Source organism: Archocentrus centrarchus, unplaced genomic scaffold (genome assembly GCF_007364275.1).
Source record: "Archocentrus centrarchus isolate MPI-CPG fArcCen1 unplaced genomic scaffold, fArcCen1 scaffold_42_ctg1, whole genome shotgun sequence".
NCBI classification, from domain to species: domain Eukaryota; kingdom Metazoa; phylum Chordata; class Actinopteri; order Cichliformes; family Cichlidae; genus Archocentrus; species Archocentrus centrarchus.
This window is the reverse complement of record NW_022060268.1, coordinates 2,253,027-2,273,696: the sequence shown is the minus strand read 5'-3', so window position 1 is coordinate 2,273,696 and position 20,670 is coordinate 2,253,027. Positions and strand designations below refer to the sequence as shown.

Below are 20,670 nucleotides of genomic sequence, written 5' to 3'. Positions count from 1 at the left end.
GTTCTCCTTCCTGCCCGGGATCCTCAGCCGACCACGACACACCTCACCGAACTCACCTGGACAGGTACACAGCAGGGTTTGGTTCATTTGATGGCAGTTAAAATTCACATGGGAGAACACACATTTCCAAATTCACCTGGGCAGGTGTATCATCTGTATTTTATTGGAGATATCTTATTAAAACATAACCACCTTAACAAAATACTAAATTAAAAGGTAAGATATTTTTTATACAACAATGGTTTAATTGCACTTAAAAAAAACACACCTATATATACACACCTGTCCAGGTGAGTTTGATGATGTTAAAAAGTTTTACGAAAGCCACCCTTATCTTAATGTTCAAACTTACCTGGGCAGGGTCATTGTGTTTATGATATTAAATAAAATGTACCTAAATTAATATAACAGTTGAATCCAAAGTTTTTAGACTGATATCATTACATTCAATTAACACACCTTCTATGCACCTGTCAAGGTGAGTCTGCCCAGGTGTTTGTCTTTCAGTATAATGTTCTATTAATCATAATAGTGCCACATGAGAAGGTTTTAGTTATACTGAACATTGCCAGAATTACCACCTGTCTCACCTGGATCAAGGAATGGTAAGGTAACACTGAGGTTATAATTATTCAAGTAATAAATAAAAGCTTCACATGGGCAGGTGTTTGTGTGGGAAGGCTATGGTTGCTACAGCAAATTTAAAAAAAAATCTTATGCACCTGTCCAGGTGCGTTTGGCTTAGTCATAGCAACACTGCAATGACCCATAGAACCATGAGCTCTGCTGGTCAGGATGAACAGGCTGGACAGGTGTAACTTCACAAGTTTGTTTATTGTCATAAAAAATGTACTAACAGAAAAGAAAAACCACACCTGGCCAAACTCACCTGCTCCTGTGCATGAGACCAGTTTCTATAAACAGCCTCGTATCCCCTTTACTCTTATAAGACAAACAAACCTGGTGGAGGATTGGGGGATACTGGCCAATCAGATAGAGGGGCTCATGGGAAGTGAGAAGGTGGAGTCTTAAAGTGACAGGTGTGTTTCCGGCAGAGGCTGAGAGGCTGTAAAAAGGCTCAGGCTAAAATAAATACGAAGGCTTTTCAGCAGAGTGCAAACGGAGCTGAAGGAGAGCATCACCCAATCGTCCGTCTCTGTCGCAGATCGAGCCAACGGAGGCCGTAAAGCTTCTTTAAGTGGAGACAGATCTATGCACTCTTTGAAGAAGGAAACAGTAGAGGACCGACAACAGAACCCTGAGGGACTCCACGTGTCAGAGCAACTAATGAGGTCACACGGTCAACTAAAAACAGCCAATCACAGCAGGGCTGAACCCCCGACACCGAGCGGCCCGGAATCCATTCAATAAAGTGGATTCATGGTATTGATACTGGAGGGGTGTAATGTTCCTTTAAGGCTCATTAGCACATACCAGCACGTCAACACCTCATACAGCACGCACACACTTGTGGCCCGCGTGTGTGTCTGTGCGTGTTCGTCAGCCGGTGGTGAAAACTTTGCGCCCTTGTTTCCACAGCAACCGCTATCCAGTTACAGCTCACTAATGTCATCGCGAGGGTGTGTGTGTGTGTGCGTGTGTGTGCGTGCAGCTACTGTTACAGTAGCTGCACGCATACACGCGCGCACACACACACACACACACACGCACGCACACGCACACACACACACACACACACACACGCACGCACGCACACACACGCGCACACACACACACACACACACACACACGCACACACACACACACACACACACACACACACTCGCATGTTTACTTTTAATAAAGCAGGATTCAAGATGGAGAAAAAATGACATCTGATGTTTTCTTTTTGCGTGAACACAGCATCTCCTCATCATGGGAAAGTTAATGTTCTGCTTTCAAGAGGTCAAAGTTCACAAACACATCTGGAAGACTTTACAAAATAAAAGTCCTATTAAGACCCAGAAGTTTGTTTTGGCTTTTCAGAAACAACACAAGATTTTTGGCATTTTGTTGTGCTGTTGCCTTCACGCAGATCCTAACAGAGTATCGATCAAAGATCCAGGGCTGAACAACTTCCATAAACCTTTCCAGATTCCCGAGAAGCTCCTCAAGATTCCTAAAGAAATCCCAAAATATATTCCACCACATTGTCTAATAGCGAGTTCCTGAATCTTTAATGGTTTCCTCATTAACAATAATGCAAATTTATTTCTAAAACAGTTTTATAATAGTTATAAATGTATCAATGATTTCTGGCTTTGCCACAAAGTTCCTTTAAAGCTTCCTGGCTTCTTAACCCTGTAAAGGCTGACACATGTCATAATGAACAGAAAATTCTATTATTTTAAAACTGGTGTGTTTACTGAAAAATTTAAAAGATAAATTAAATATTAGTTTGGATATATGAGTTTTAATTTGTATATTTTGTGCAGCTTACTGCTCAAACTAACACTGCATGTGCCTGGTTGTTTTTAGGAAACGATCACACTGATCTACTGTAAACGTCTCCAAAATTCATACCAAATGATGCCCTTACAGAGTTAAAGGTATTCTTTAACCCTATAACACCAGACGATTGCCGCTGAAGCGCCAATTACTTGCCCTTACTAGCAGCAAACAGCTGGTTAACGTATCAGCGCGGAGTCGGGGGGCTTCTTACCGTAACTCCACGACTGTTTGTCCTATCAGAAAAATTCAAACTGTTCCTGAAAGCTCAGAAAATCCACTTCACAGCCATATAGGGTTATTACGGTATTTGTTGCCAAAGTCCACGAACGGCGGCACTTTTGGAGTAAGCTGTGTCACATTCAACACGTTCAGAGGTATAAGGTTACATGGTCCTTAGTTCCTGATTACGCACCTCAAAAAGTCCCATCACTCTGAAAAATTGAGCAACAAGTTATTGATTCCCCAAATAAAGAATTTATAGTTTCTTATAAAGGCTGTGGGATTGCTCGAGGTTCGTTGAAATGGGGTGTAGGACCGACTGTGTACTAAAAGTGTGTCCAAACTGATCCTCACAAAGTTCCCAGAAGTACTGCAATTAAAAACAGTTGTTATGAAATCAGGTGTTCTGTGCTAAATGTTTCAAAATAACCATCTTTATGTTTCAATAATGTCCTGAAGGCTCTAAAAAAGCTATAGGATCAATAAAGTCCCATGAAAAAGTTGGTAGAGTTCGAAAAAGGCTTTTTTTCTATAAAACGGTTCCTGAAGAGTTTCTCAAAAATGTTTCAGCGCTGCTGAAGGATAACCAAAACATTACTGAAAAGATACCAGTGGCGATTCACCACAGTCCTATTCAGAGTCCTACACAGGGTCCTTGAAGGGTTCAGGTTTCTGGTGCCTTAAAGGTTCTGACACTCATGAGAAATTAACATGAACCCATTAATGATTCCTATAAAGTTGTTGTGCTTTAAAGGCCTCTCAGGGCCTCTGTTGGAGTGCGGCGTTTGAATGTGACAGATGTTTACACCACACAGACAGACAGGTGCAGGTTACCTGCTCCGATGACTTCTTCTATCTTGACAAAGGAGGCGTCGATCTCTTTGGCGAACTCCCTCACTGCCTCGTTCGGGTCCTCGTAGGTGAACGGGTCGATGTAGACCTTTATGGCTACAAAAACAATAAGTCACCATCGGTCAGCCACATTCACTTAACTATCAAACTGGAAAAGTACAAATTGGCTCTGCCTCCTGTTTGTATCAGGCTGGCTCATTGGCCAGGCTCTAACTCTGACTCTGATTGGCTGCGAGACTCACTCTGGCCCATCTGGTAGTGGCCGCTCCTGTCGTGGTCGTTTGAGCACCTCTTCCTCCTGCTGACGGACAGACAGACAGGTACAGAGAGGCAGACGGGTGTTTAGATTTAGAGCAGCTGCAGGATTGCGGTTTCCTCGGGAGACACACACACATCCTTTGTTCTGTCGCTCTCTCAGGAATGCGATTATCTCCCGTATCTCGCCATCGCTCTCACAGTGTCGAGTTTCTCCATCTTAATATAGTCGACATGTCCCACCCTGCTCTGTGTGTGTGTGTGTGTGTGTGTGTGAACCTGAGGTCAGTGTGTTCTATTGTTCTGCTGAGGGGAGCAGGGAGGGAGCATCCTGAACACACACACACTCACCGGTAGCAGTAAATGCCGAGTGCGGCCGCCACAGCGAGCACCAGTATCCCCAAAGAGACCACAACTCCGGTCACCACCAGCTCGGACACGCCTGCCCCGAGAAACACACACGAGCGAATCTCGTTATTTTCACCTTCAGACGTTAAAGATAATTTAATACCATGTGACCTCGTACCATCGGGCAGCGTATTGAAGCTGCTCTCAGCGCTGAATGATCCGTAACCGGCCTGAGAGCGAGCGCGGACCTGCACCCGATACCGCGTCGCCCGCTGCAGCCCGTTCAGCACCAGAGAAGAAGACTTGCTGAACACGTACTGCCACTCTCCCGCCTCCTCAGCATCCTGATGACAACAAGTTATTAGGATTAGAGAAACACAGGGGTCCTGGTAATGCATGTTAATGAGGTTAATGAGGGTCCTCACAGGACAGAAAAACCAGTGTGTGCGTGTGCCTGTTTGTGCGTACCTTGGGGCCATAGCGGAGCTCGTAGTCCAGGATCTGGTACTGGTTGTGCACAACTGGGATGCTCCACTCTAAGGACAGACTGGTCTCTGAGGCCTCCACCCTCCTCAGACCTGATACTGGAGGGGGAACTACAGAAACACCAACAATCACCCCTCAATGAATTTACATCTATGAATGTAGTCTGAAATGCATTCTGGGAAATGAAGTGTGCATCTGATACCATCTCTGCTGGTGGTGATCTCGATTTTGATGGAGGCTGGCTCTAAGTAGCTGAGTTCAGAGACACCATTTAGCGACTGGATGGTGAAGCTGTACTTTGTTTGTGGGCGGAGCCCCCAGATGACGACACGGCGCTGAGTCAGGTCGTCCTGCGCCGGCCGGTACAGAACGCTGTCGCCACACGGGGAGCAGGAAGTGACCTGAAGAGGTGGAGGCAAAGAAAGAAGGGGGCGGAGTCAGATCTGACAGGTCAGATTGGTGCAGTGAGGCAGAGGGGTGGCGGTGGCGTACCTTGGTGGCGGTGGCGGGCCCGCAGGTGGAGCACAGGACCTTATAGGTCAGGTCTGCTCGTCCTCCGCGGACCTGCGGCTCGCTCCACTCCAGAGTCACCATGGTGTCGTTGAGCTGACTCACCGGGGAGCGAGGAGCAGAGGGGGGCTCTGTGGAGGTCAAAGGTCACAGGTCAGCGACTGCCGAATATAACCAGGGGACATTAAACAGCGTCGGAGCTCTGATTCTCAGGCAGGTCGATTTATATCGGACACCTGAGAATGAAGCGGCCTGTTTTCATTCCTCTGTAACGAGGTTGTGCTGCTTTGTCTGCAGACTGATGGAGGAGCTGAGAGATAAGAACTTCCTGCTTCCACACAAACATCAGAGTAACCTAAAACCTGCCTGTGTGTGTGCGCAGTCCTTACCTGTGTGACCCTGAAATCACACACACTCACTCACACACACAAAGAGGTAATGAGCCTATTAATTTGCCTAATTGCTGTTGCCTGAGGGGATGTAGTTAAAGGGGTGGGTCGAGGTACTTAAGGGGGCGTGTAGGCTTGTTGGCAGAGTACTGTGTGTGTGTGTGTGTGTGTGTGTGTGTGTGTGTGTGTGTGTGTGTGTGTGTGTGTGTGTGTGTGTGTGTGTGTGTGTGTGTGTTCAGGACATATTTCAGAGTTTAACCAGAGTTTAAAGAGTTCTCCAGATTCTTTAATAACAAATTACATCACGTCAGTCTGCAGACCAGAGACAAGGCTGTAGTGAAAGACACTGTGCAGCTGCATGATGGGAAATGTAGGACAAAAGGCCTCAGTGTAGTCTAACCTGAGGGAGAGAAAGAAAAATAAATGGAAGCAGTGGTTCTTACGTGTGCAGGCGGTGTGCAGTGGGTCCGAGTCGGCTCGATAGTAACCAGAGAGGCACGGGCAGTAGGCGGAGCCTGGGACCCGTGTGTTGCTATTGGCTGGACAGGGGCTGCAGCCAAATGGTCCCGACTCTGCTTTAAAATGTCCGGACGGGCACGCTGTAGACAAAGACAGGGTTAGCATTAACACCTAAACCCCCCCCCGACCCACCCACCCACCTGAACCCTAAAGACTCAATAAAGCTGCATTTCCTCTAATGTCCACTAGGTGAGTCGGTCCCAGTAGACTCCTGTGTTAAAACATCCAGCTTTAAGCAGAAGTAACAGGTATCAGCAAGGGCGTAACTTTGGGCCCAACATTGGGGGGGGGGGGGGGCGTTAAGCTCTCTGCCTATTTATTTATTAAATCATTTACTTTTCTAAAAGGATTCAGGAGATTTTGGGTTAACCGTATTAGAAATATATTGTAATGCTTTTACTGTGTATTTATTTAACTTTCTTTGTATTTACTCTACACAGAACAGGCTTACATTTTTCACATTTCTTCCAACAGTAACAAATATCTTACACTTTTAGAGTCTATTATATGACACACCTAAGTTTCTCAATTTTCCAAGTGTATGATGCACTATAATTTGGCTAGGAGAAATTATGACACAATTATTGCCATTAGTAATTAAACAAGAGCAGACTAAAAACCATCATGTCATTTTCAGCAATTATGCTTAAATGTACATAGATGACATTGTAAATTTGAGATCAGGTCAGAATTACCTAAAGACAGCTGCAGCTGTGTACTTAATGTATATAATATTAGAGCACTTCAAGACTGTGGTAGCTTCAAATCATTGAAGCCATTATCTGTGAAAAACCTTTACACCTTGATTCTGAACAAACAAACCATGTAAATACAAAAGCAGGCTTATCTTTATACCATATATATTAAAGTATCAGACCATAGCTATTGTGGGCCATTCAAACAAAATCACCAAACACCTGTTTGTGTCTCAGTGTAAAAGAAATAAAGTGTGTACACACGGACTCGTTGTTAATAAAGTCTAATTTGTTCTGATGGATGTGACACACTGCAACACGGTTCAGTGTGTCGTCGTTGCGTGTAACCAAGTCTTTAATCGTGTACGAGCTCTAAAGCTCCTCTCTGCCTCAGAGGAAGCAACGGGGACCACAAGAAAAACCTCACCAGTTTCAGTTTCAGAGAATAAGCCTCGCACCTCTGATGGCAAACCTTTGAGGATGTTTGAAGCTCCCCTACAGGAACTCTACATGTAACTGTTACTGTTTTCATTTGGCCTCAACACAGCGGCTGAACAACATAGTCCCAGCTGTTGCATTCAGGGACCGTGGGAACTGGAAATGTCTTTAACGCATCATCGATATTCTATATGTATGTGATTGGTTTTGAAAGATAGCATGCTTTACCGATACAAGCAGCTTATATGAATACATGACTCAAATCTCAGAGGAAAAAATATGATCTTGACAGATTTGCACAGCATTTTAAGTCCGTGTTGGAGACGCTCTCAAAGTAACGCAGAAGCCTCGTCTTCATCTGCGGGCATCTGCATTTTACCCAGTTATAGTGATTGGATCAGATATTTGGGGGGACCTCTGCACAGTGTTTGTGCTGTTGGAGCCTTTTAAGTGTTATCTGACCAATAATATGGCTGCTGTGCTTCACTGGACTAACACTGCACCGTAGGAGCACTCAGAGCTGCAGATTTATCTTTTTATTTTAGTTTGTTGTTTCAGCTCTCCAACCCTCAACCTCTGCGTCTATGTCGGACCATCTGGAACCATGTGGGATCACCTGGAACCAGAACCATCTGGCAGCCAAAGTCAAAAACAGTAAGACTGAAACCAACAATGAAGCTCTCAGATGTCCAACAAGTTCCAGTCAAACATACCGATGAGCCATGAAGGTCTCTGTGGATTAGAGAACTGGTCTCTACTACAGCGAACGGCTCTTTGTGACATCATCATGAACCCTCAGGCATGAAGAGATGAGCAAGCTTACAGAACAGAGAACAGAGCAGGTCTGTGGTGCTGACTGACTCTGCTCTCGCTGGTCTGTGAGTAATGAGGAAGACCACAGAGAGGGATGAAGGGAGGAGCGCAGCCTCACAGACAATAAGAGACAGGAAGTGACCTTGGTTTCAACAGGATGTGGAAAGTGCTGCCATGATGTCATCACTGGCCTCCCCTGCCAAGCGTGTGTGAGTGACTCTCTGCTTAAGCAGCAGAAATTGACCTCTGACCTCTTCACTCAGCCCGGCTCTTACGCCGCCCCTCCCCCTCCCCCTTCCCTCAGAGGCAGAGGCGACCCTCGTCCGCCGACTCTGCGCTTCCCGGTTGCAGTCGGCCGACCTCTGACCTCGCAGAGAATAACAGGAAGCTTCGAGGACCGAGCCGTCTGTGGCCTGCGCTGACCTCGCTCTGCTTTCATCCTGCAGCAGCGGCAGAGAGAAGAGGAAGAGTGGAAACAGGGCGGAAACTGGCAGAGGGTGGAGGGAAGGAGTCGGATTACAGCGCGTTTCCTCCAGGGTACCGCCACAGCTGCTGCTTCTGGAGTTTACCCACAATCCCTCTCATTCAGCCATTAAAGTAAACAGCTGCACACGACTGCAGCGACGGCTCAATAATAACCTTCTGCCTCAGGGGTCGTCTTATTGTGAAAGGACGCCTGAAGAGCGTGAAGCAGCGGGGACGCTTCCTGCGCCTCTCATTAAAAATCAAAACACTAATGAGCGTAAACGCGTCCATCACAGCGTTTTAATATTGCTGCTTTTTCTCAAAACTTTCCAGGTCTGTAAATGTTTTTACTGAAAATATTCTCAAAGCTGCGACTCTGCTGGAAAAGCCTACATTTTATTTTGAACTGATTTTTATTAGAATTTCATGACTTTTAAAATATTTTCATGTTTTCAAGCCTTTTCCTGATGTTGGATTTTTTATTCTTCTTTGGTCTAAAAACACTGAAGCTTTTCTGAGAACTTTGGTGATAAGATAAAACTTTAATGATCCCACGACGGGGAAATTTGCGCATTACAGCAGCTCAGTACAGAGAAAAATGAAAAGGATGAGTAGGAACAAATAACTAAACTAAACTAAAATAGAATAGAATAAAATAAAATAGCAAAAAAAAAAACTATACACATATACATAAGCACTATATACATAAAATATATATATCAATGTCAAATGATTCTGTTCTACAATATTTTATTTCTAATTGTTGATAAATTCAGTTTTTATAAATGCTGCCAGTTGTTTCCTCCTGATATCACATGACTTTATAATTGTTTTACACTTCACAGCTTTATTCCTCATAAAATAAAAATATGACTTTTATTAATCTTTTATTTTAAATTGTTCATGAATCTGTCAACAAATCAGTGACTTATTTTAAACTTTTTATCATTTTCTAATTTTTTTTGTTTCACAAATATTTAAAAATACTTTCTGAAAACTTCATTTCTTAAAGATTAAGAAGTTTTTTTTATCATCATAACATTTATAAAATATGAATTCTATTATAAAAATTAAAACTTTTCCCAGAAAATATTACAAACTTTAACACCGTTCAGCTTTTCCTGTTACAGTCTTATTGTGGAAATCCTGAGGGCTGCAGCTTCCTCTGAAATCCTCTGACGCAGACTGAGACGGCCACTCTGATCTGTGTTTACCTGCTTATAATCTCTTATAATCTGTTATAATCTCTTATAATCTGTTAAATGTTTGCTGGGTAATAATTTAAGAATCCTTGGAGAGCTAATCTGATTACTGCAGAGTTTTATTGGTCCTGCTTCACTCTGACCCCGCCCCCCTCCTCACTGCCTGTTTCGGCCCCTGTCAGCACATGGCTCTGGCTCCGCCTCTACTCAGTCTCGCAGTTCTGACCGTGAAGAATTTTAAGTGCTGATAGTGAAGCGACACACAGGAGATGCTTTTACTTTGTTAAACAAATGACTGTCGGAGCTGTTGGTGAGTTCGAGTGTCAACGACTCCGAGGTCTCAGCTCCAGTTTTCAAATGTTTTCACTGGATCTAAAGGACGGTGCTTTTACTTTGAAAACTTGTGCAAGTTCTTTTATTTTGTTGATCTCACCTCGGCAGCGCACGTCGGTCTCTCCCGCTTCGTATCCAGGACGACAGGCGCAGCTGGACGTCGGCTGCCCCACCCACGACCCGTCCTCGCCACAAAGCATGCTGGGAGGCTGTGAGTGCTCGCCAGGTGGAGTCACGGCGTTCTCCACGCACACCCCCTGAGCCTGCAGATTATCAAAATAAAAGCTTGTAAATAAGAGAAACAGTGCTGCTTTTATTCTTTAAACTCAAAGATGACACTTAAACTTTGTTAACCACGTGGCCCGAGACCCTGCTATTCCCATGGTTACCTGCTCCACCAGTGAGTGGGGGATGGTTTCGGGAAAAGAGGCGAAGGCACGGCGCAGGGACGGGCACTTCCTGTAGAAGACACGTACAGAGAGCAGCGCCATGCAGGTGCCCTGGCTGTGGAAAGCCAGGTAAAGCCCCGCCCTATGCAGCGCCTCCAATCGCAGCACCTTGACATTGGCACGCCCCCTGGTGCCGTATTGCCGCAGGTGGTCGGCGGCGACCGTGGCCACTTTGATGTACGGGTTCTCCATCCAGGCTGGGTACGTGAGCGTGGCGTCGTCACTGTCTGACGGGTAGTAATAAAAGTTGAAGGTTTCTTTACAGGGACGCCTGTTCAGACTGGCACACTCCATCATGGAAAACCTGGAGCAACACGTTCAGTCGTTATTTAGTCATTCTGGACCGCATTAATCGACACGAATGAATTTAACTCCACCAACCAGATCTCCACATAGAGCGTTGTCGCCGCCTTCAGGGGAATCCAGCTCGTCCTAAGCCAATAGGAGGATGTGCTGCTGGGTGTGCAGATCTCATAGGTCCGCACGCTGTTATGGTCATCGTCCACAGAGCTAGCTTCCTCCCACTGATGACAGATTATAGATGAGCTTTTTTCATTCAAAGCAAAGAGAAAGGTTAGCTACAAGCTAATAGATGGACAGGTGCATACCTGAGGGTCATCAGCAGGATAACTCGTCCATCTCAGGTCTGATGTTGCCAGCTTGGTGTTCATCAGCACATCTGAAAGACAGACAGGGACCATCAACGAAAGTCTTCAACAAGTTACTAAAACATGCTTTAAAAGCCACCCAAAGTTCTTTAACATCCCACTGAAGGTCCTCATCAATCTACTAAAAAGTCAGCTACTAAACCCACTCTTAACAAAGCCGTCCACTGGTCCTCAACACAGTTACAAGTAATCAATCCTTCCTCGAGCGCTCCAACCACATCCAAATGTTCTCTAAATGTTCATTAAAGCATCACATCATAAATAACCTGTTAAAAGGTCCTTAAAACCTGCTTGGGCCCTTTGAAACTTTCTTTTAATCGACCTTTGAATCTCCTCAAGGTTCTCAACAAAGTCCTCAAGTAGTGCCGATGCCAGTTGGGAACTTTTCAGTGCCTCAGATTCCTTTGAACCTCTTAAAGATCCCAACAACCTCCTAAACGTTTCTCAAAATCTGCTAAAACTCCCCGCAAATGTCCTCACAATTCTTCTTGGCGTGGCGCTGTCACTTGGTGTTGGCTCTCACTGCGGTATTGTATCACTTCCTGTTCCTGTTTCGGAGCACAGTGTTTTGCTGTCTGTTAGCTGTTATATCTGTATAACTGGATTTATCTGGATAACATATTTTAGTGTAATCTTCACCTACTTTAAATAGCATACTCTTTGCTGAATCACCTGTATTCACATTACTCACTTTATTTGTTTTTAGAAATTCGCTAGCTTAGCTTAGCTAGTAGCTTAGCCCTTAGCCGACTCACTACCAGCATGGCTTCTTCTCCTGTCTCTCCTGCACTTTCCTGCTCTGGGTGTCACATGTTTAGTTACTCCTCGGCCTCCTTTAGCAGTAACGGTACTTGTAATAAATGTAGTCTGTTTGTAGCTCTGGAGGCCAGGCTTTCTGAACTGGAGACTCGGCTCCGCACCTTGGAAAATCCTACATCTAGCCAGGCCCCTGTAGCGGGTGCGGACCATGGTAGCTTAGCCGCCGTTAGCTCCCCCCCAGCAGATCCCGAGCAGCAGGGAAAACAGGCCAGCTGGGTGACGGTGAGGAGGAAGCGTAGTCCTAAGCAGAAGCCCCGGGTACACCACCAACCTATTCACGTCTCTAACCGTTTTTCTCCACTCGGCGACACACCCGCCGAGGAACAAACTCTGGTTATTGGTGACTCTGTTTTGAGAAACGTGAAGCTAGAGACACCGGCGACCATAGTCAAATGTCTTCCAGGGGCCAGAGCAGGCGACATTCATGGAAATTTGAAACTGCTGGCTAAGGCTAATCGTAGATTTGGTAAGATCGTTATTCACGTCGGCAGTAATGACACCCGGTTACGCCAATCGGAGGTCACTAAAATTAATATTGACTCGGTGTGTAACTTTGCAAAAACGATGTCGGACTCTGTAGTTTTCTCTGGGCCCTTCCCCAATCAGACCAGGAGCCACATGTTTAGCCGCATGTTCTCCTTGAATCGCTGGCTGTCTGAGTGGTGTCCAAAAAACGACGTGGGCTTCATAGATAACTGGCAAAGTTTCTGGGGAAAACCTGGTCTTGTTAGGAGAGACGGCATCCATCCCACTTTGGATGGAGCAGCTCTCATTTCTAGAAATCTGGCCAAATTTATTAACCCTCCTAAAAACTGACTACCCAGGGTTGAGACCAGGAAGCAGAGTTGCAGTCTTACACGCCTCTCTGCAGCTTCTCTCCTCCTGTCATCCCCCCAAAACCCCATCCCCATAGAGTCGGTGCTGCTCCCAGACCACCAAAAACCAAAGCTAAAATCAGCAAAAAGCTATTTAAGCATAAAAATTCAAAAACAATAAATAATACAGCTTCATCAACTGCACCAAAGAATAAAACAATTAAATGTGGATTGTTAAACATTAGGTCTCTGTCTTCCAAGTCCCTATTAGTAAATGATTTAATAATTGATCAACGTATTGATTTATTCTGCCTTACAGAAACCTGGTTACAGCAGGATGAATATGTTAGTTTAAATGAATCAACACCCCCGAGTCACAGTAACTGTCAGAATGCTCGAAGCACAGGTCGAGGAGGAGGATTAGCTGCAATCTTCAATTCCAGCTTATTAATTAATCAAAGACCCAGACAAAGTTTTCATTCTTTTGAAAGCCTGACTCTTAGTCTTGTCCATCCTAATTGGGAAAATCAAAAACCTGTTTTATTTGTTATTATCTATCGTCCACCTGGTCCTTACTCAGAGTTTCTGTCTGATTTCTCAGACTTTTTATCTGATTTAGTGCTCAGTTCAGATAAAATAATTATAGTGGGTGATTTCAACATCCATGCAGATGCTGAGAATGACAGCCTTAACACTGCATTTAATCTATTGTTAGATTCAATTGGCTTCTCTCAAAATGTAAAGGAGCCCACCCACCACTTTAATCATACTCTGGATCTTGTCCTAACATATGGCATAGAAACTGAAGACTTAACAGTATTCCCTGAAAGCCCCCTCCTGTCTGATCATTTCTTAGTAACATTTACATTTACTTTAATGGATTACACAGCAGTGGGGAATAAGTTTAATTACAGTAGAAGTCTTTCTGAAAGTGCTGTAACTAAGTTTAAGGATCTAATTCCTTCATTGTTATGCTCTTCAGTGCCATGTGCCAACACAGTGCAGAGCAGCTACCTAAACTCTGCTCCCAGTGAGGTTGATTATCTCGTCAATAGTTTTACATCCTCACTGCGTATAACTTTGGATACTGTGGCTCCTCTGAAAAGGAAAGCTTCAAATCAGAAGTGCCTGACTCCGTGGTATAATTCACAAACGCACAGCTTAAAGCAGATAACCCGAAAGCTGGAGAGGGAATGGCGTCTCACTAAATTAGAAGATGCTCATTTAGCCTGGAAAAAGAGTTTGTTGCTCTATAAAAAAGCCCTCCGTAAAGCTAGGACATCTTACTATTCATCATTAATTGAAGAAAATAAGAACAACCCCAGGTTTCTTTTCAGCACTGTAGCCAGGCTGACAAAGAGTCAGAGCTCTGTAGAGCCGAGTATTCCTTTCACGTTAACTAGTAGTGACTTCATGGATTTCTTTACAAATAAAATTTTAGACATTAGAGAAAAAATTATTCATAACCATCTCAAAGATTATTCTTCATGGTCGGCTGCTTTCAGCACTGCTGGTATTTGTTTAGACTCTTTTGCTCCAGTTGATCTTTCAGAGTTAACTTCAATAGTTACTTCCTCCAAACCAGCAACATGTTTATTAGATCCCATTCCTACTAGACTGTTCAAAGAAGTCTTTCCAATTATTGATGCTTCAATCTTAAAAATGATCAATCAGTCTTTATTAGTTGGCTATGTACCACAGACCTTCAAGGTGGCTGTAATTAAACCTCTGCTTAAAAAGCCATCACTTGACCCAGCTGTCTTAGCTAATTATAGGCCAATCTCCAACCTTCCTTTTCTCTCAAAGATTCTTGAAAGAGTAGTTGTAAAACAGCTAACTGATCATCTGCAGAGGAACGGTTTATTTGAAGAGTTTCAGTCAGGTTTCAGAATTCATCACAGTACAGAAACAGCATTAGTGAAGGTTACAAATGATCTTCTTAGAGCCTCTGACAGTGGACTCATCTCTGTTCTTGTCCTGTTGGACCTCAGTGCAGCTTTTGATACTGTTGACCATAACATTTTATTACAGAGATTAGAGCTTGCTATAGGTATTAAAGGTACTGCACTGCAGTGGTTTGAATCATATTTATCTCATAGACTCCAATTTGTTCATGTAAATGGGGAGTCTTCTTCACACACTAAGGTTAATTATGGAGTTCCACAGGGTTCTGTGCTAGGACCAATTTTATTTACATTATACATGCTTCCCTTAGGCAGTATTATTAGAAAGCACTGCATCAATTTTCATTGTTATGCAGATGATACTCAGCTTTACCTATCAATGAAGCCAGATGACACACATCAATTAGTTAAACTGCAGGAATGTCTTAAAGACATTAAGGCCTGGATGACCTCTAATTTCCTGCTTCTAAATTCAGATAAAACTGAAATTCTTGTTCTCGGCCCCACAAATCTTAGAAACATGGTGTCTAACCAGATACTTACTCTGGATGGCATTACTTTGGCCTCCAGTAACACTGTGAGAAATCTTGGAGTCATTTTTGACCAGGATATGTCCTTCAATGCACATATTAAACAAATATGTAGGACCGCTTTTTTGCATTTGCGCAATATTTCTAAAATTAGAAACATCCTTTCTCAGAGTGATGCTGAAAAGCTCATTCATGCATTTATTACTTCTAGGCTGGATTATTGTAATTCATTATTATCAGGCTGTCCTAAAAGCTCCCTGAAAAGCCTTCAGCTGATCCAAAATGCTGCAGCTAGAGTACTGACAGGGACTAGAAAGAGAGAGCATATTTCTCCCATATTGGCTTCTCTTCATTGGCTCCCTGTTAAATCTAGAATAGAATTTAAAATCCTTCTCCTCACCTACAAGGTCTTGAATAATCAGGCACCATCTTATCTCAAAGACCTCATAGTACCATATCACCCCAACAGAGCACTTCGCTCTCAGACTGCTGGCTTACTTGTGGTTCCTAGGATACTTAAGAGTAGAATGGGAGGCAGAGCCTTCAGCTTTCAGGCGCCTCTTCTGTGGAACCAGCTTCCAGCTTGGATTCGGGAGACAGACACCCTCTCTATTTTTAAGATTAGGCTTAAAACTTTCCTTTATGATAAAGCTTATAGTTAGGGCTGGATCAGGTGACCCTGAACCATCCCTTAGTTATGCTGCTATAGGCCTAGTCTGCTGGGGGGTTCACATAATGCACTGTTTCTCATTCACCTTATTTACTTTGTTTATACTCCACTCTGCATTTAATCATTAATTAATATTAATCTCTGGCTCTCTTCCACAGCATGTCTTTCTCTCCCCTCAGCCCAACCGGTCGCGGCAGATGACTGCCCCTCCCTGAGCCTGGTTCTGCTGGAGGTTTCTTCCTGTTAAAAGGGAGTTTTTCCTTTCCACTGTCGCCAAGTGCTTGCTCATAGGGGGTCGTTTTGACTGTTGGGTTTTCTCTGTATTATTGTAGGATCTTTACCCACAATACAAAGCGCCTTGAGGCGACAGTTTGTTGTGATTTGGCGCTATATAAATAAAATTGAATTGAAATTGAATTGAATTCTTTAATTTAAAACCACCTCACACTGCCTGCCAAACATCAGGAAGCTTCATGAAGCTAATAAAGCTTGCTTAAAACCTTTTAAGTCCCTCTAAAGGTTCTCAACATACAGCCCCAAAGCAATCCCACAATCATATAAAGGTGTGTCAAAGCCCCTTTAAAATCACCCAAATGCCTTTGACACACTTATATTTAATCTAAAAACTATTTGAGGCCTCTTACAATGTCCCTTTGAAAACATATAGGTCCACAGCAAGCTCGTGACAGTCCTTTAAACCTCTAAAGGTTCTGATCACCTGCTAAACGCCCCTTCAAATGTGTTAAAAGTCCCTCAAATTCACCTAGAAAAAAATGAAAATTTAATGTCTTTTGAAACCTCACAAAAGTATTTAAAACTTCTAAAAGGTCCTCAGCAGTGACCCCTTCATGCTACCTTTGTAAAGCTGAGAAGGCTGTGAAACCTTGGAAAACAACATCTGCAACTCTTCTCCACAACCACTGGAAGCCCAACAAAACCTCTGAAACCATCAGAGCCTCTAAATGACCCCTGAGTCCTTTCCAGTGACCTCTGGGTCATCCTTTGGACAAAGAAACTCTGCTGACCTCTCAGAGGTCACTGATGAAGAGCGAGGTCAGCTCTTCCTCTAACCTGGCAGAACTGTTCTGATGTCAGAGGTCACTGATGAAGAGCGAGGTCAGCTCTTCCTCTAACCTGGCAAAACTGCTCTGATGTCAGAGGTCACTGATGAAGAGCGAGGTCAGCTCTTCCTCTAACCCGGCAGAACTGTTCTGATGTCAGAGGTCACTGATGAAGAGCGAGGTCAGCTCTTCCTCTAACCCGGCAGAACTGTTCTGATGTCAGAGGTCACTGATGAAGAGCGAGGTCAGCTCTTCCTCTAACCCGGCAGAACTGTTCTGATGTCAGAGGTCACTGATGAAGAGCGAGGTCAGCTCTTCCTCTAACCCGGCAGAACTGTTCTGAGCGGTTTCTAGTTGTCTCAGAGGAAGTGGGCTGGTTCAGGAAGAAAAAGAACGTCTTTAATCAGCTTCATCCAGGGAGAGTAAACACACAGAGGGTCAACAGAGGGTCTCTTTCTCTGTGTCTGTGGAGGAAGGAGGACAGGTGAAGAAGACCAGGCTAACGCTGACGCGCACACAGACCAACACGCCTGCACATGTGTAATATCTGCATGAATGATGGTGTGTAATCAGTGCTGGAGGAGAGAGGCTCAGGAGGCTTAACCCTGACACACACACGGTGAAAAATGCAGATGTTTCTCACACTTCTCCCCTCTTTTAAGCCTCTTACACCCCCAGAACCCTCCTACATATCACTCCTCTGCAGAAAGTAGTCCCCCAACAAATGCAACATTATCACCTGTTGTCTGAATATTTCTGTTTTCAGTTAGAGCTCAGAGCAGAGAGAAATGTCCTGATTTCCCTGCAGAGTCCACTATGAGGCTCTCAGTGACTGACTGTGAACACTTGGACAGGCAAAGGTTGGTTTCCTCCAGCCTGAAGATGACAGGCTTCAGCCGAGGCTTTCGTGTTCCTCCGTCTTCTTCCACAGTGGTGCATAAATCAGCACAGTGGTCTGCTGCCGGCTTAATCTGAGCACGTCAGAAGCCTCGCTGTAAGTACTGAGAGGGCATTCAGCTGACATATGATCTCACTTTCTCTTAAGCAGTGTTTGTGTAACAGGCTGAAACCCAAACAATGAAACCCAACATGGCTCACTTCCTGTTTAATGTCACTTATTACCACACCATGGACGCATTCTTTCAAAGTAAAATCAATAATATGTCTTATTATTTGTGCCGATGGGTAAAAACTGGAAACACCTGGAAGACGTGTTTCAGCTGAAACTCGTTTCAGACATTTTTAATGAATTACTCTTTATTCTATCTAAAGAACGTCGTTCCTAAAGATCAGACACGCCGTTCAGGTTGTACAATTACTGTCAGTGTTAGAGGTGTGGGTCTGATCCCCCCTGTTACACAAAATTTAAAAACTCTTCACCGACTGAAGAAAACATTAAAAATCCTTTGAGCCATCATAAACATAATAAATCACCCCGACCAGGCTGCAGGTCTGAACCTTCAAGTGGACGCTCTGATGCCCTTATAAGGTCCAGATCTGACCACAGTCCTCACACACACACACAGCTCAGGAGGATGTGTGAATGCTGAGAGTCCACGTCAGTTACACTTCATCAGCTCTCTTTAACTGGATTAATAATCTGCTGTAGTGTGAAAAACACACTGACCTGCCTGCCTCACACACACACACACACACACACACACACACACACACACACACACACACACACACACAGTCATCATTCATTTGCTCTAATAGCTTCAGTCACTTCTCATTTTAATTAACCGACAGGCAGGTTTAAAGAGTCGGAGCGCCTGACTGTGTGTGTGTGTTCTCAGTGCGTGTTTGTGCGTTCTCAGCGTGTGTGTGTGTGTGTGTGTAATTACAGCGTAGAGAAAGGGAAAGCGGCCATTTCATCGTTCCGCTCGGTAGCAGCTGAGGAATGAAGCTGTCTGTAATTCTCGGTGCGCCTGCACGAACCGCACAAACACTAACCAGCAGCGAGCTCGAGTCACAAGCTTGTTGTGTGAATTACACGCAGCACCTTCGGTGTGAAAATGATGAATCGACTGCAGCAGACGCTCCAACGGTGAGGAAACATGATGACCTTTCTGTCAGGTTACTGTGCTCGAGTGAGGAGGGCGAGCGTCTGCTCACAGATGGCCTCTTGCTGCTTCACAGGAAGCTTCGCTGAACTTCTAAGATTTAGAAACATTTATGGTGCTTCTACTCTGCTCTGGTATTATTTTAATAAAACCCATGCAGCCACCAGAAACCAGAAACACTTCAAACTTCCCTTAGAAACACAGACTAACATTCAAAAACTGGAGCTCCGCCTTCTTGGATGGTCTGTTAGTCCAATGAAGACACAGCAGCCATATTATTGGTCACATTGCATTAAAAAGGCTCCAACAGCACAAACACGGTCCACAGGTCCAGTTCAGGGACTCCAGGTAGCTGCCCAGCAGCAGGGCAGCAGCTATAGCTTCCTGTCATACTCCTAATAATGCAAACTTTAAGGCTTAATACAATTGAAACAGATGAGTTATAAAATGCACCCCTGTACAGCTGTTATTCAGAGGTAAACATCCAGTGCCTTTACAAACAACAATCTTATTTACACCTGAATAAAAGGCAGAGGATCGATGACAGAGCCCTGTGGAACTCCACGACACACTGTGACACCCACTCAGGATTTTATTGCTCACAGTGCTGGTTTCTGCACCCACAAACACTCTGATCTGTGTGTAAAACGCTTCAATTCAGGGCTTTACAGGCTTAGTATCCACGTGGACCCCCACTGCTTTCAGCACTCTGTTACTGTACTGGGTCCACTTTCATATAAAGGTCTGGTAGTCACTCTGTGTGATATATTTCTATCTGACACTGACTCCATGCCAAATATTCAGATGTTTAGCAAAATAAAAGCACTTATACCACAATGTGTATTTGTATGTTAGTCTATGGAGACCTCAGAGGAACTGCAGGTTTTGCCACTTCTGGAAACTGGACACAGGTTTAGGGTTCAGGTTGTGTTGTGTAGAGTTTCAGTGCCAGCCCCCACTGGTATGTGTAGGGTTAGTGTGTGTGTATGTGTGTGTGTGTGTGTGCGCGCGCTCTCGTTTTTCAGCCCTTCAGGATGTTCACGGGTTGATGTATCTGATCTCCTGCAGCACCTGAATGCCTCGCTGCCCTCTGACATCGCAGGGGTGTGATGTCATGTCATGTGATCAGGGATAACTTTCAGCCTCGGCTCTTAAACGGTGCCAACAAAGCAGTCGATGTGACAGCAAACACAAACCGCCAGGTTGGGTCTGCACATGTCGACCGCAGAGGATAAATAACGTTTACACACACGCGTTTCTAATCAGCATCGCAGCCTGAGCCAATGAAACCTCAGCACGCGTGTGTTTGGTTTAGATCCACATAGACTCTCTAAACTGCACACACGCAGACACACACACGGGTCTGAAACCTCAGCCTCGCATTGTTGAACTCTGGTCCTCACAAACACACAAAGGAGGGACACACGCTGTAAACAGTGCATCTGCGATAAGAGTGCATGACGAGGACACGGAAATTACCATGACAACGCCGGCGGGATGTTTACACAAGCTGCTCGGCCTGTGTGTGTGTTGGTGTGTGTGGTCTCGTGCTGAGACTTGCTCTCTAATAAACCTGATTATCTCCCTCCTCCTCGTTCCTTTCTTCTCCCTCATTCCTTCGCTCGCTTCTTCCTCCTCGGTCTTCCTCCCTTTCGGTCGTTACCTGCTCACTGAACTTTGCTCAGTTCTAATCTCAAACATCTGAAAACACAA

The 20,670-nt window shown here is 44.5% G+C and overlaps 1 protein-coding gene across 1 annotated transcript in view; it reads right to left on the bottom strand.

Annotated features, from left to right (window-relative positions):
* Positions 1-20,670, bottom strand: part of ephb4b (eph receptor B4b) — a 38,414-nt gene that overhangs the window by 6,408 nt on the left and 11,336 nt on the right. Inside the window, exons 2-14 of the mRNA XM_030724846.1 lie at positions 11,033-11,103; positions 10,806-10,948; positions 10,365-10,728; positions 10,076-10,238; positions 5,954-6,109; positions 5,104-5,252; positions 4,814-5,012; positions 4,594-4,721; positions 4,304-4,469; positions 4,129-4,219; positions 3,765-3,823; positions 3,505-3,618; positions 1-56 (exon numbers count right to left, since the gene is read on the bottom strand). The exon at positions 1-56 is cut by the window's left edge and continues 192 nt beyond it. Of these exons, the coding sequence (XP_030580706.1) occupies positions 1-56; positions 3,505-3,618; positions 3,765-3,823; positions 4,129-4,219; positions 4,304-4,469; positions 4,594-4,721; positions 4,814-5,012; positions 5,104-5,252; positions 5,954-6,109; positions 10,076-10,238; positions 10,365-10,728; positions 10,806-10,948; positions 11,033-11,103 (1,859 nt within the window). The remainder of the gene's footprint in view (positions 57-3,504; positions 3,619-3,764; positions 3,824-4,128; positions 4,220-4,303; positions 4,470-4,593; positions 4,722-4,813; positions 5,013-5,103; positions 5,253-5,953; positions 6,110-10,075; positions 10,239-10,364; positions 10,729-10,805; positions 10,949-11,032; positions 11,104-20,670) is intronic.